This window comes from Bos indicus, chromosome 29, assembly GCF_029378745.1.
Source record: "Bos indicus isolate NIAB-ARS_2022 breed Sahiwal x Tharparkar chromosome 29, NIAB-ARS_B.indTharparkar_mat_pri_1.0, whole genome shotgun sequence".
Classification (NCBI taxonomy): Eukaryota; Metazoa; Chordata; class Mammalia; order Artiodactyla; family Bovidae; genus Bos; species Bos indicus.
This window is the reverse complement of record NC_091788.1, coordinates 27,109,094-27,124,604: the sequence shown is the minus strand read 5'-3', so window position 1 is coordinate 27,124,604 and position 15,511 is coordinate 27,109,094. Positions and strand designations below refer to the sequence as shown.

Genomic DNA, 15,511 nt, shown 5'->3' with positions numbered 1-15,511 from the left:
TGACTTTTCTGTTTATGCTGTAGCAACTTTGTCCCTTTTCCTAGGTCCCTATTACTAATCATACATATAAAGATATGTATATGTTGCGTGTATATACATATATGTGTATATGTGTGTGTGTGTGTGTGTGTGTGCAATTTGTGTGTGTGTATTACACATACAGAGGGAAAGATAAAGAATAGAAACAGAGTGAAAGAGAGACAGTCAAGACTTGATAACCACGAGTGGTTATCAATGTCTTATCTAACAATGTTAGATAACAATATCTTATCTGTCAATGAAAGCTTAAGAGGGAAAGCAAGTGGAAATGGGAGAAAGTTACCTTTCTAAGAACTCACCTTCACTGCATGATTATTTCAATATAAAATTCATTTGTGTTTACGCTTTACCCTGAAGAATGTTGAACACTCAGCATGCTATGTCAAAGCACTTATTTGCAAGTTACTACTCAAAGAGCTGATGTATCTGTGATTACTTGTTGAGAAAGAGTGGTTCATTTCTGTTCAAGGACCCAATTAACTTAAGGGCAGAGAATGGAAACTCACGTAGGTAGAAAGGTGGAATGTAACTTGATTTGCTTTCTCGGGGAATAGGATTACTCTTGGGTGTTCAGGCTTCCTAGATGAACAGAAAAACAACAGAAAGGGACAAATGAAAGATTTTTAATAATTACCTACATATTTCCCTATGTGTTTGTTATCTGAACACTCCTGAGAGTTTATGACTTTTTGGAGCTAGTACTTATGCCTAAAAGGAAAGAAGGACTCACTTACCCTTACCCTTACCAGTGATACAAAACTCACAACTGTTTATTCTAAACATTAAATTGCCCAGAACCCATAAATGGTCATCTCACTTTTTCCCCTTTTATTTGCCATGAAGTGATGGGACCAGATGCCATGATCTTAGTGTCTTGAATGTTGAGTTTTAAGCCAGCTTTTCCACTCTAAGTCATCCCTATTCATTATGGAGTTGAGCCAGATTCTATGTTAACTATTTACTTCTTATAATTTAGGATCCTTTTCAAGTACTAATAAACGCAGAGAATAAGGCTTCAAGGAATCAATAATACACATCATGTTATTACAAACTATTTTTAAATACCAGGGTAACAGAGGAACAACACCATAATAATGTCTCCGAGGATAGGTTCAGGGCTCCACAGAAGTTATTTCAGTTATTTCAAGGAGAGTCTCAAGCTGCTGCTGCTACTAAGTTGCTTCAGTCATGTCCGACTCTGTGCGACCCCATAGACGGCAGCCCACCAGGCTTCCCCGCCCCTGGGATTCTCCAGGCAAGAACGCTGGAGTGGGTTGCCATTTCCTTCTCCAGTGCATGAAAGTGAAAAGTGAAAGTGAAGTCGCTCAGTTGTGAGCAACTCTAGTGACCCCATGGACTGCAGCCTACCAGGCTCCTCCATCCATGGGATTTTCCAGGCAAGAGTACTGGAGTGGGTTGCCATTGCCTTCTCCGGACAGTCTCAAGAGAATACATCAAAATACAGCACAGTGTGTTGAAAGTTTCACTCAGCTTTCATCATTCCTGAGAAATCTGTATGCAGGTCAAGAAGCAACAGTTAGAACTGGACATGAAAAAATGGACTGGTTCAAAATTGGGAAAGGAGTTCATCAAGGCTGTACATTGTCACTCTGCTTATTTAACTTATATGCAGAGTACATCATGAGAAATGCCAGACTGCATGAAGCCCAGACTAGAATCCAGATTGCTAGGCAATGGCAACCCACTCCAGTACTCTTGCCTGGAAAATCCCATGGACGGAGGAGCCTGGTAGGCTGCAGTCCATGGGGTCGCTAGGAGTCAGACATGACTGAGCGACTTCACTTTCACTTTTCACTTTCATGCATTGGAGAAGGAAATGGCAAGCCACTCCAGCATTCTTGCCTGGAGAATCCCAGGGACAGGAAAACCTGGCGGGCTACCGTCTCTGGAGTCACACAGAGTCAGACACGACTGAAGCGACTTACCAGCAGCAGCAGGGGCAGGAGAAATATCAATAACCTCAGATACGCAGATGATACCACCCTTACAGCAGAAAGCAAAGAGGAACTAAAGAGCTTCTTGATGAAGGTGAAAGAGGAGAGTGAAAAAGTTGGCTTAAAACTCAACATTCAAAAAACTAAGATCATGGCATCTCGTCACATCACTTCATGGCAAATAGATGGGGAAGCAGTGGAAACAGTGACAGTGGGCTCCAAAATCACTGCAGATGGTAACTGCAGCTGTGAAATTAAAAGATGCTTGCTCCTTGGAAGAAAAGCTATGAGCAACCTAGACAGCATATTAAAAAGCAGAGATATTACTTTGTCAACAACGGTCTGTCTAGTCAAGGCTATGGTTTTTCCAGTAGTCATGTATGGATGTGAGAGTTGGACTATAAAGAAAGCTGAGCACCGAAGAATTGATGCTTTTGAACTGTGGTGTTGGAGGAGACTCTTGAGAATCCCTTGGACTGCAAGGAGATCAAGCCAGTCAATCCTAAAGGAAATCAGCTCTGAATATTCATTGGAAGGACTGATGCTGAAGCTGAAGCTCCAATACTTTGGCCACCTGATGCAAAGAACTGACTCACTGGAGAAAACCATGATACTAAGAAAAATTGAAGGCAGGAAGAGAAGGGAATAACAGAGGACGAGATGGTTGGATGGCATCACCAACTCAATGGACATGAATTTGAGCAGGCTCTGGGAGATGGTGAAGAACAGGGAGGCCTGGTGTGCTGCAGTCCATGTGGTCAAATAGAGGCAGACATGACTGAGCGACTGAACAACAGCATCATTCCTTAAGTGCAATACCAATTGTGAATTATTTTACTCTTTTTATTTTCCTGTTTTGAGAACAGCACTTGTAACTCTTAGGGCATAATAATGACATAATGAAATATTTACAAATAATGCTGTTCCAATTAATATTTGATATTGTAAAAAAATTTTAATGAAGTATTTCACTTATCCATTATTGTACTTTATTTTCCAGAGCTTTTTCATGTTGTCCCATCTGTCTCATCCTTCTCTATTTATCTCTCTTACTATTCTTTCAGTTTTAAAAGAAGGGTATAAGGAAGGATTATGGGCAGACCCTCTGAGCTTCAGCATACATTTTTCTGGGACAATCATAGCACATAAGAAGCAAATGTTGAATAAGTGGGAAAAGTGTTTAAACACATGAAATTTGATGTAATAGCTTTATCTACTAACAGAAATATCTGACAAACTAAAGTTATTAGGGACTTGAACAAAGAAGGCAGAAACAGCATGGACAGAAAGAGAAGGCCCCTGTTTAAGAGTGATATCTGAAATTATGAGTGTGCATCAGAAGTTGAGTCCCTCAGAAAGTATAAACATACTGGGAAGTGGAAAGAGTCTGTAGCAGGGAGAGCATCTTAAAGAAATGAGACCAACATTTATGAAAGTGGATTACTACAAGAAAAGACAACATTTTTCCTTGAGAAGTCCACAACTTAATTTGGAGCTCAAAAATATATAGTGTTACAAAGCACCTAGAATCTAATTCAGGCAGAATTAGGGTAGCTAAAGTGCTTTTCATAGTATATGGGGGGAAATTAGCTTTTGAAAAAATGCTTAAATTTGATATATAAACTACACATAACTGTACAAAATTCAGTTCTTTGTTATTTCAGTGCTTATTATTGTTAACTGATGTTTAGTCCTCAAAGAATTAAAATGTTCCTGAAATTCTGTTATACCAATACAAGCTAGAATTTCACTCCATGGGTTCTTGTGCTGGATATTTGGGTATTTATGTACAGGGCTTCCCTGGGGGCTCAGATGGTAAAGCTTCTGCCTGCAATGCGGGAGACCTGGGTTTGATCCCCGGGTTGGGAAGATCTCTTGGAGAAAAACATGGCAACCCACTCTAGTACTCTTGCCCGGAAAATCCATGGACAGAGGAGCCTGGAAGCTTACACTCCCTGGGGTCGCAAAGAGTCAGACAAGACTGAATGACTCAACACAACCCATTTGGGATTAAGCCTTAACCACATTCCATACTAACTGTGAATTTGAGTAAGTAACCTAATCATCTTCAGTTTTCTCATATTATGTATCAATAGTACCTATGGCATAGGGTTTGGGTAATAATAAAGTCTCTAGTAATGAATAAATAAGGTATGTGGTATACCCCAAGCTCAATAACATTTATGTTTTTGCCTCTGAATTGTTCCAGAATAATTTAATTCCATATAATTTTAATGTTTCACGGACTTTACTGCAGTTAAATCACTTGAAAACTAGTAAATATGTGAACATTAAATTTATCAAAACATTTGGAATAATTGCATTGTCAATAATTGTGTTAATCATGATACTAATTTATTATCCATTATTTAAAGAAAATTACATTCACGCCATCTTCAAATTACTGTACTTTTGAAGATGCATGAATCACTAGTCATTCACGAAAATAGTTTGTAAAAGCATTGAACTGAGAATCAGGCTATCTAGCTGGTGGTCCCAGGTTTGAATTTTAAAACTTGAATTAAGAAACTATTGTGTACAGTACTACTAGAGTCCACAGAGTCACAAAAAGTCAGACAGGACTGAATGACCAACATTTTCAGTTCTCAGAGCACTTTTACTTCTACTAACTCATTGAATCCTCCAAACAGTATTGCTAGAGAAAGTCTTTCACAGCTGAAAAACAGATATGCAAAGCATAAAACTATTTCTCTTATTTGAACCAATATTTGCTTTTGTCTACATGCAGTTATAACACTTCACCCATTGCACGTAGAAGTCCACTTGTATGAGCTGTGTAGCTATGCACTGGGGGGTTTTAGGGTGTTTTATCTTTACTAGGCCTGATTTTTCTAATTTGTGAAAGAAATATGTTGAAATCCCATGATGCCAAGTGATTTAATTACACATTGATTTTTCTACTTTCTTCTAAATAGGAAGCACCCTTGCCTCCAGCCTACAATGTAGGGTGTCCCTGTCCTAGAGCAGATTGAGGTTTGGTGAATCTGAATTTCCAAGACTCTGAAATATTGAGAGAATGTGCTCTCTGAGCAGCATGACCTTCATCACCATCCATAGTGAAATGACCCAGCATAGAATGTTTGTGCTGAATATAAGCATCAGGTCCATTAATACAGGAATTTAAGGCCATATTATGTGATGGCGACTAGAGGTGTCTGATGGTAGCTTCCTCCTGATCGCACTGACCAAACCTGAGAAACCTCAGGGCTCTGTGAAGGTGGTGATGGTCCTCAGTCTCTGAAAGGAGCCTCTCAGATCCATAGCTTGTCCTGGCAGACCTACCTGGAGAGACAACAATCCTCTCAGATGTGTGGGACTCTTTCAGTGTGTAAGCACTGACCAGGGTCAAGATGTCCTGGGAAGCAGGGCAGTTACCTTGGAACCTTCATGCAAACACACACACAGGCATGCACACACACACATACACACACACACACACACACACACACATGCAGCCACAAAAAGAACTGAGGAAGCAGGTGCACAGCTGCCTCAGTAAGTGACTCTGATAATTTTGGCTGTTCTTAAGCAGTGTCCCAGTTTGTGTGCATAAGACAGAAGCAAAAAAGCATATTATCAACTTAGGTATGTATAAATAGCTCACTATTCTGCATCCAAGATCCAAGTTGAATATTCACTCTTTAAAAAGGTAAAAATCATGTTATATGCCAATTGTATATGAAAAAAATTAAAAGAAAAGGTAAAATAAACATGTTGCAGAGAAAAGACTTCATAGATCAAAATTTAGCATGTTTATCATAAATAAAATATTTGTAATTTTTTCAATTTGAAAAAAAATCCTTGGAACAAATATTTCTGACTAAGAAGTTTGGATAAAGATTAACACTGAGAACTTTATATACAAAATATTTTGCACTGATAAAATCATATATTGTACTATACACTCTTATATTTCTATGTTTCATTATACTATTCTATTACTATATTTGTTAAATGAGCAAGTCTACATTGCAGAGATTATTTGCTCTGTGAATGCACTACTTTGTCTTTAAGCTTCAACAGAGCTTTCTTCACTTCCTTGTTCCTCAGGGTGTAGACCACAGGGTTCAGAAGGGGCGTCATCACAGTGTAGAAAACAGCCACAATCCTGTCCATAGCCTCCTTGGAGCCTGGTCTCAGGTAAATGAAAACACAGGGAACAAAGAAGCAAAGGACCACAGTGCAGTGGGAGGCACAGGTCTGGAAGGCTCTCCATCTTCCCTTCTGAGGTGCGGATCTTCAGGATGGAGTGGATGATGGACACGTAGGACAGCACTATCAGAAGAAAGCAGCCTGAAGCCACCACCCCAATGTTGACAAAGATCACCAACTCGTTGGCAGAGGTGTCTGCACAGGCCAGTTTGAGGATGGGTGGTGCATCGCAGAAGTAATGCTGGATCTGGTTGGGTCCACAGAAGGGCAAACGGAACGTCAGTATGGTCTGGGCAGCAGAGTGCACAGAGCCACTGAGCCACGTGGTTGTGGCCAGGATGGCACACGTCCTCCCACTCATCATGCTGGCGTACCTGAGCGGGTAACTGACGGCCAGGAAGCGGTCATAGGACATGACGGTGTAGAGGAAGCACTCGGTGCTGCCCAGGAAGTGGAAGGAGTAGAGCTGGGCCACACAGCTGGGAAAGGAGACAGGACTGCCTTCTGGGGACACCAGGGTCATCAGCATTTTGGGCACAGTGACCGTGGAGAACCACATGTCAATGAAGAACAAGTTGCTCAGGAAGTAGTACATGGGGGTGTGCAGGCGGGGATCCACTGTGATCACCAGCAGGATGAGAAGGTTCCCCACCACAGTGAGGGCATAGATCACCAGGAAGATTCCAAAGAGGAGCGTGTCCAGCTCTGGTGAATGGGGAAGGCCCATGAGGATGAACGTTGTCACTATGCTCATGTTTCTCATATCTCCACACTTTTGGTCTCTCTGTCTGTGTGGGTACATCAAGAGCATCCAACATTTTATTGAGAATAGAGAACTTCATTATACATGGTCTGTAATTCTACAGTCATGCTCAACTTTGCTTACCACAAACCTCCCTTGAAAAAAGGAGATAGAATGATTTCATCTTCTCTCTCTTATATCCCTTTCATTCTCTCTGTGTGTCGCACACACACACACACACACACACACACGCACGCACACACAGGCACACGCAGATAGATGTGAAAAAGGGAGAAAACAATACAAGTTTCTATTGATATATCATTAATACTACTAACAGCACCATAAAACAAGCCAAATTTTCTACTTTATACTTTCTCTGGATCATGTTAGCTTGTTGTATGCTCCAGGTCTCACAATGTTGAAATCAAAGTTTCAGGTTGGTCTCTCATCTCATCTGAAGTTCAGGATCACCTGCCTCAGTGGCAATGTCAGAGTGAAGTAAGATAATAAATGACAACTACTTAGTAAAGTAATGACATTCATAGGTACTCAGTAAATGATATCAAATTATTTGGAGCTGCTGCCTTGTTGTTTTAAATGTATAGATATAGCTATGGAGGGAGAGAAAGACAGAGACAGAGAGGGAGCAGAGAGAGAAAACAAATTCTCGTTGTGCTATAGAGACTTCTCAATTTCAAAGCTACAATTTTGAGGAAAATTTCATCACTGGTATTGGTACTGGTGTCTCACTAACTACCACTAATTATTTATATAGGAAATAAACTCAGAGCAGATTAAGAGTCTATAAACTTCATACAGAATCCTGACAATCTCTCATGTGATCCAGAAAATATGAACCGTCACAACACAGCTAGCTTCAAACTTGCCTTATTTTATGCAGTCACTTAGGAAGCTCTGAAAATATAAACTTCATATGTGTTGTCCCAACCACAATCCACTGGGAAGCGGCTAGTTTCTCACATATAGATTTCTATCCTAAACATTTAAATATAATACTTTCTCTTATCAGCTTTGTTAGAGATGACATTCTCCCTCAATCTTCCATTCCTTATACTCATAAATCCAGGCAATGACCTCAAAAGAGAAGACAATTCTATGAAGCATATGACTCTTATGTAAAATCTACTACCTGTAACAAGAAAGAATCAAAATAAGAGAAAAAGGTCTATGTTAACTTAATATCAAGAAATATTGGAGAAATAACACCAGAAAGAATAAAGAGATGGAGCCAAAGAAAAAAACAATACCCAGTTGTGGATGTGACTGGTGATGGAAGCAAAGTCTTATGCTGTAAAGAACAATATTGAATAGGAACCTGGAATGTTAGGTCCATGATCAAGGCCAATTGGAAGTGGTCAAATAGGCAATGGCAAGAATGAACATCGACACTGTAGGAATCAGTGAACTAAATGGACTGGAATTGGTGAATGAATTTAACTCAGATGATCACTATATCTACTACTGTGGGCAAGAATCCCTTAGAAGAAATGGAATAGCCATCATAGTCAACAAAAGAGTCTGAAATGCAGTACTTGCGTGCAGTCTCAAAAACGACAGAATGATCTCTGTTCATTTCCAAGGCAAACCATTCAATATCACAGTACCAACTCTATGCCCCAACCAGTAGGGGTGAAGAAGCTGAATTTGAACAGTTCTATCAAGACCTACAAGACCTTCTAGAACTAACACCCAAAAAAGATGTCCTATTCATTATAGGGGACTGGAATGTAAAAGTAGGAAGTCAAGAGATATCTGGAGTAACAGGCAAATTTGACCTTGGGGTACAAAATGAAGCAGGGAAACAGCTAACAGTTTTGCCAAGGGAACACACTGGTCATAACAAACACCCTCTTCCAACAACACAGAGAAGACTCCACACGTGGACATCACCAGATGCTCAATACTGAAATCACATTGATTATATTCTTTACAGCCAAAGATGGAGAAGCTGTATACAGTCAACAAAAACAAAATGGAACTGACTGTGGCTCAGATCATGAACTCCTTATTGCCAAATTCAGACTTAAATTTAAGGGAGTAGGGAAAACCACTAGACCATTCAGGTATGACCTAAATCAAATCCCTTATGATTATACAGTGGAAGTGACAAATAGATTCAAGGGGTTAGACCAGATAGAGGGCCTGAATAACTATAGAAAGAGGTTCCTGACATTGTACAGCAGGCAATGATCATGACATCCCTAAGAAAATGAAATGCAAAAAGGAAAAATTGTTGTCTGAAGAGGCCTTACAAATAACTGAGAAAAGAAGAGAAGCTAAATGCAAAGAAAAAAAGGAAAGATATACCCATTTAAATGCAGAGTTCCAAAGAATAGCATGGAGACATAAGAAAGCCTTCCTCAGTGATCAATGCAAAGAAATACAGGGAAACAATAGAATGGGAAAGACTAGAGATATCTTCAAGAACATTAGTGATGCCAAGGGAACATTTCATACAAAGATGTGCACAATAAAGGACAGAAATGGCATGCACCTAACAGAAGCAGAGGATATTAAGAAGAGGTGGCAAAAAATACACAAACTATACAAAAAAGATCTTCATGACCCAGATAACCACGATGGTATGATCACTCACCTAGTGTCAGACCTTCTGGAATGCAAAGTCAAGTGTGCCTTAGGAAGTATCACTACAAACAAAGCTAGAGGACTTGATGGAATTTCAGTTTGGCTCTTTCAAATCCTGAAAGATGATGCTGTGAAAGTGCTGCACACAATATGCCAGCAAATTTGGAAAACTCAGCAGTAGCTACAGGACTGGAAAAGGTCAGTTTTCGTTCCAATTCCAAAGAAAGGTAATGCCAAAGAATGTTCAAACTACCGCACAATTGCACTCATCTTTCACACTAGCAAAATAATGTTCAAAATTCTCCAAGCCTAGCTTCAGCACTACATGAATTGTGAACTTCCAGACCTTCAAGCTGGATTTAGAAAAGGCAGAGGAACGAGAAGTCAAATTGCCAACATCCTTTGGATCATGGAAAAAGCAAGAGCGTTCCAGAAATACATCTTCTGCTTTAATGACTACACCAAAGCCTTTTACTGTGTGGATAACAACAAATTATGGAAAATTCTTCAAGAGATGGGAATATCAGACCACCTTACCTGCCTTCTGAGAAATCTGTATGCCAGTCAAGAAGCAACGGTTAAAACTGTACATGAAACAACATAATGGTTCCAAAGAGGGAAAGGAGTATGTCGTGGTTGTATATTGTCAATCTGCTTATTTAACTTATATGCAGAGTAATTCATGTGAAACGCCAGGTTGGACAAAGTACAAGCTAGAATCAATATTCCTGGGGAAAATATCAATAACCTCATATACGCAGATTACACCACACTTATAGCAGAAAGCAAAGAACTAAAGAGTCTCTTAATGAAAGTGAAAGAACAAAGTGGAAAAAGCTGGCTTAAACCTCAACATTTAAAAACTAAGATCATGACATCCAGCCCCATCACTTTATGGCAAATGGATAGGGAAGCAATGGAAACAGTGACAGACTTTATATTTTGGGGCTCCACAATCACTGCAGATGGTGACTTCAGCCATGAAATTAAAAGACACTGACTCCTTGGAAGAAAAACTATGACCAAACTAGACAGCGTATTAAAAAGCAGAGATATTACTTTGCCAACAAAAGCCCGTTTAGTCAAAGCTATGATTTTTCCAATAGTCATTTATGGATGTGAAACTTGGACTATAAAGAAAGCTGAGTGCCAAAGAACTGATGCTTTTAAACTGTGGTATTGGAGAAGACTCTTGAGAGTCCTTTGGACTGCAAGAGATCCCACCAGTCCATCCTAAAGTAAATCGGTCCTGAATATTTATCCTAACTGATGCTGAAGCTGAAACGCCAATACTTTGGCCTCCTGATGCAAAGAACTGACTCATTGGAAGGACCCTGATCCTGGGAAAAATTGAAGGCAGGAGGAGAAAGTGATGACAGAGGATGAAATGGTCGGATTATATCAGTGACTTGATGACATGAATTTGAACAAGATTCGGGAGCTGGTGATGGACAGGGAAGCCTGACATGCTGCAGTACGTGGGGTCGCAAAGAGTCAAACACAACTGAGTGACTGATCTGAACTGAACTGAATATCAAGAAAAGCTGAAATTGTGTACAATGGAAAGTGAGGCAGAAATGATGTTTTTAGTTTAATCCAAAATATTGTTGAATTCAAGATTGTTGCTATTTTTCAAGGAAAGATTCACCAATGTGAGAGAAATGAGGTTCTCTGTTCTTAATAAAGCCCACACAGGGTGGATACTCTCGCCAGACAATCTGGCTGAAGCTACATTAAAGCTATATTCTTCAAATGATAGAGTAAACAGCAGTGACAATTACTCTAATATCATATGTGGGTATCAGAACCAAAAAAATGAAACAAACATATCTCTAAAATTTCTACTGTACCAGTGGAATCCCATCACCAGGATAAATCCCATAGATTAGATAAAGTATGAAATTTTTCATCCTGTGCATTGCAAGGTAGCCTGAGACCTAAGGCTGGCATTATCAGTGAGAGATAACAGGATTTGACTTGTCTGTTTATGCTGTAGCAACTTTGTCCCTTTTCGTATGTTCCTATTACTAATTGTACACATACAGATATGTATATGTTGTGTGTATATACATATATGTGTGTGTGTATTTATCTGCAGTTTGTGTTATGTATTACACATACAGAGAGAAAGAATAAGTATAGAAACAGGCAGAAAGTGAAAGACAGTCAAGAATTGATAACCACAAGTGATTAACAATAACTTATCTAACAATGTTAGATAACAATATCTTATCTCTCAGTGAAAGCTTAAGAGGGAAAGCAAGTGGAAATGAGAGAAATTTACCTTTCTAAGAACTCAACTTCACTGCATGATTATGTATATATATTTTATAAATTTATAAATATAACTATATTGATAATTTAAATTTAATATATTTAAATTTATAAAAATATAACTATATAAATTTATAAAATTCATTTGTGTTTACCCTTCACCCTGAAGAATGAACACTCAGCATGCTATGTCAAGGCACTAATTTGCAAGTTACTACTCAAAGAGCTGGTGTATCTGTGATTGCTTGTTGAGAAAGAGTGGTTCATTTCTGTTCAAGGACCCAATTAACTTAAGGGCAGAGATTGGAAACTCATGCAGCTAGAAAGGTGGAATGTAACCTGATTTGCTTTCTCGGGGAATAGGATTACTCTTGGGTGTTCAAGCTCCCTAGATGAACAGAAAGAAAAAAAAAAAAAAAACAGAAAGGGACTAATGAAGGATTTTTAATAATTACCTACATATTTCCCTATGTGTTTGTTATCTGAACACTCCTGAGAGGAGTTCATGACTTTCTGGAGCTAGTACTTATGCCTAAGAGGAAAGAAGGACTCAGTTACCCTATTTCCTTATCAGTGATACAGATAAACTCACAACTGTTTATTCTAAACATAAAATTGCCCAGAACCCATAAATGGTCATCTCAATTTTTCCCCTTTTATGTGCCATGAAGTGATGGGACCAGATGCCATGATCTTAGTGTCTTGAATGTTGAGTTTTAAGCCAGCTTTTCCACTCTCAGTTATCCCTATTCATTAGGGAGTTGAGCCAGATTCTATGTTAACTATTTACTTCTTATAATTTAACTATTTACTTCTATAATTTAGGATCCTTTTCAAGTCCTAATAAACTCAGAGAAAACAGCTTCAAGGAATCAATCATACACATCATGTTACTACAAACAATATTTTAAAATTCAGGTTAACAGAGGAACAACACCATAATAATGTTTCTGAGAACAAGTTCAGGGCTCCACAGAAGTTATTTCAGTTATTTCAAGGAGAGTGTCAAGAGAATGCATCAAAATACAGCACAGTGTGTTGAAAGTTTCACTCAGCTTTCATCATTCCTAAGAAACCTGTATGCAAGTCAAGAAGCAACAGTTAGAACTGGACATGGGGGTGGTCCTAAGATGGTGGAGGAATAGGATCGGGGACCACTTTCTCCCCCACAAAGTCATCAAAAGAACATTTATACTCTGAATAAATTCCACAAAACCACTTCTGAATGCCGGCAGAGGACATCAGGCACCGAGAAAAAGAGCCCACTGTCTTCAAAAGGAGGTAGGAAAAAATATAAAAGATAAAAAGAGAGACAAAAGAGATAGGGATGGAGATCTCTCGGAGTCTTAAAAAAGAGAGAAGTTTCCAAACACCAGGAAACACTTTCACTGGCGAGTATGTGGCGAGCCTTGGAACCACAGAGGGCAACATAACCAGGAGGAAAAATAAATAAATAATTTAAACCCATAGATTATGTGCCCAACGGTAACTCCCAGTGGAGAAGCAGCATAGATGCCTGCATCTGCCACTAGCAAGCAGGGGCTGGGCAGGGAGGCGGGGGCTGCATTGCTTAGAGTAAGGACCTGGCCTGAATGCCCCAAGGGCAATCTGAGGGAACTAACTTGAGATAGCAAACCAGACTGTGGGATAGCCACCCTGCAAAAACCCTAACTTAAGACACCACCAGGCCTGCTCACAGAACAGAGGACTGACTAGAGCTAGCCAGCTGCGGACCGGCCCATCCCCTGCCAGAGACAGGAAGGTAAGAGCAGCCAGAGCCAGAAGGGGGAGATCACGGCCCCAGAGAGGCATCATCTACCAAACTGCAAGCAGGCTTCGTTGCTAACTAAGATTTCTTGGGATTCTGGACGGTTGACATCTGCCCGAGAAGGTATGCCGGTTGTACACCCAGAAAACGGAGCGGCAGGGACGGGGGAGACGATAAGTCACAGTGACTGCACTCGCCAAACACCTGGTCACCTGAGCTGCTTGGACCTGGGAAGGGCACACGACGCAGGCCCAACCAAGTCTGCACCTCTGAGGAGTACCTAAGTACCTGAACCTGAGCGGCTTAGACCTGGGGAGTGCATACAACCCAGGGCCAGCCTCACACAATTCCCACCAGAGCAACCTAGAGCCTAAGCAGTGTAGACAGGGAAAGCACACACGCTGTGAGCGGGGGCAAACCAAGTGTGGCTGAGACACTGCGAGCACATGCCAGTGTTATTTGTCTGCAGTGTTTCTCCCTCCCCACAGCACGACTGAACAACTGAGCCTAAAAAAGTGTTCACCACCGCCCCATTGTGTCAGGATGGAAATTAGACACTAAAGAGACCAGCAAACAGAAGCTAAAACAAACAGAGAGAACCGCCCTGGAAGTGACAGGTGCAATAGATTAAAACCCTGTAGTTAGCACTGACTACATAGGAAGGGGCCTATAGATCTTGAGAAGCATCGGTGCTGTATAAATGGAGAAGTCTTGAAGCTACTGTAAGAATAAGACTGAAACCAGAGACAGGGGGCTTAAGTCCAAATCCTGACAACACCAGAGAACTCCTGACTCCAGGAAACATTGATCAAAGGAGCTCATCAAACACCTCCATTCCTACACTGAAACCAAGCACCACACAAGGGCAAACAAGTTCCAGAGCAAGACATACCACGCAAATTCTCCAACAACACAGGAACATAGCCCTGAGCTTCAATATACAGGCTGCCCAAAGTCACTCCACCCCCATTGACATCTCATAACTCATTACTGGACACTTCATTGCACTCCAGAGAGAAGAAACCCAGCTCCACCCACCCTAACACTGACACAAGCTTCCCTAACCAGGAAACCTTGACAAGCCACCTGTACAACCCCACCCACAGTGAGGAAACTCCACAATAAAGAGAACTCCACAAACTGCCAGAATACGGAAAGGCCACCCCAAACTCAGCAATATAAACAAGATGAAGAGACAAGGGAATACCCAGTAGGTAAAGGAACAGGATAAATGTCCACCAAACCAAACAAAAGAGGAAGAGATAGGGAATCTACCTGATAAATAATTCCGAATAATGATAATGAAAATGATCCAAAATCTTGAAAACAAAATGGAGTTACAGATAAATAGCCTGGAGATAAGGATTGAGAAGATGCAAGAAAAGTTTAACAAGGACCTAGAAGAAATGAAAAAGAGTCAATATATAATGAATAATGCAATAAATGAGATCAAAAACACTCTGGAGGGAACCAACAGTAGAATAACGGAGGCAGAAGATAGGATAAGTGAGGTAGAAGATAGAAAGGTAGAAATAAATGAATCAGAGAGGAAAAAAGATAAACGAATTAAAAGAAATGAGGACAATTTCAGAGACTTCTGGGACCATGTTAAATGCCCCAGCATGTGAATCATAGGAGTCCCAGAAGAAGAAGACAAAAAGAAAGACCATGAGAAAATACTTGAGGAGATAATAGTTGAAAACTTCCCTAAAATGGGAAAGGAAATAATCACCCAAGTCCAAGAAACCCAGAGAGTCCCAAACAGGATAAACCAAAGGCAAAACACCCCAAGACACATATTAATCAAATTAACAAAGATCAAACACAAAGAACAAATATTAAGAGCAGCAAGGGAAAAACAACAAATAACACACAAGGGGATTCCCATAAGGATAACAGCTGATCTTTCAATAGAAACTCTTCAGGCCAGAATGGAATGGCAGGACATAC

General features: G+C 40.1%; 1 protein-coding gene across 1 annotated transcript; it reads right to left on the bottom strand.

The window, feature by feature from the left end:
* Nucleotides 1–5,993: 5,993 nt before the first annotated feature.
* Nucleotides 5,994–6,930, bottom strand: LOC109554251 (olfactory receptor 10G4-like). Its single transcript, XM_070783098.1, is given in 2 exon segments — nt 5,994–6,230; nt 6,232–6,930. Coding segments are annotated over 2 exon segments (936 nt in total).
* Nucleotides 6,931–15,511: the final 8,581 nt, after the last annotated feature.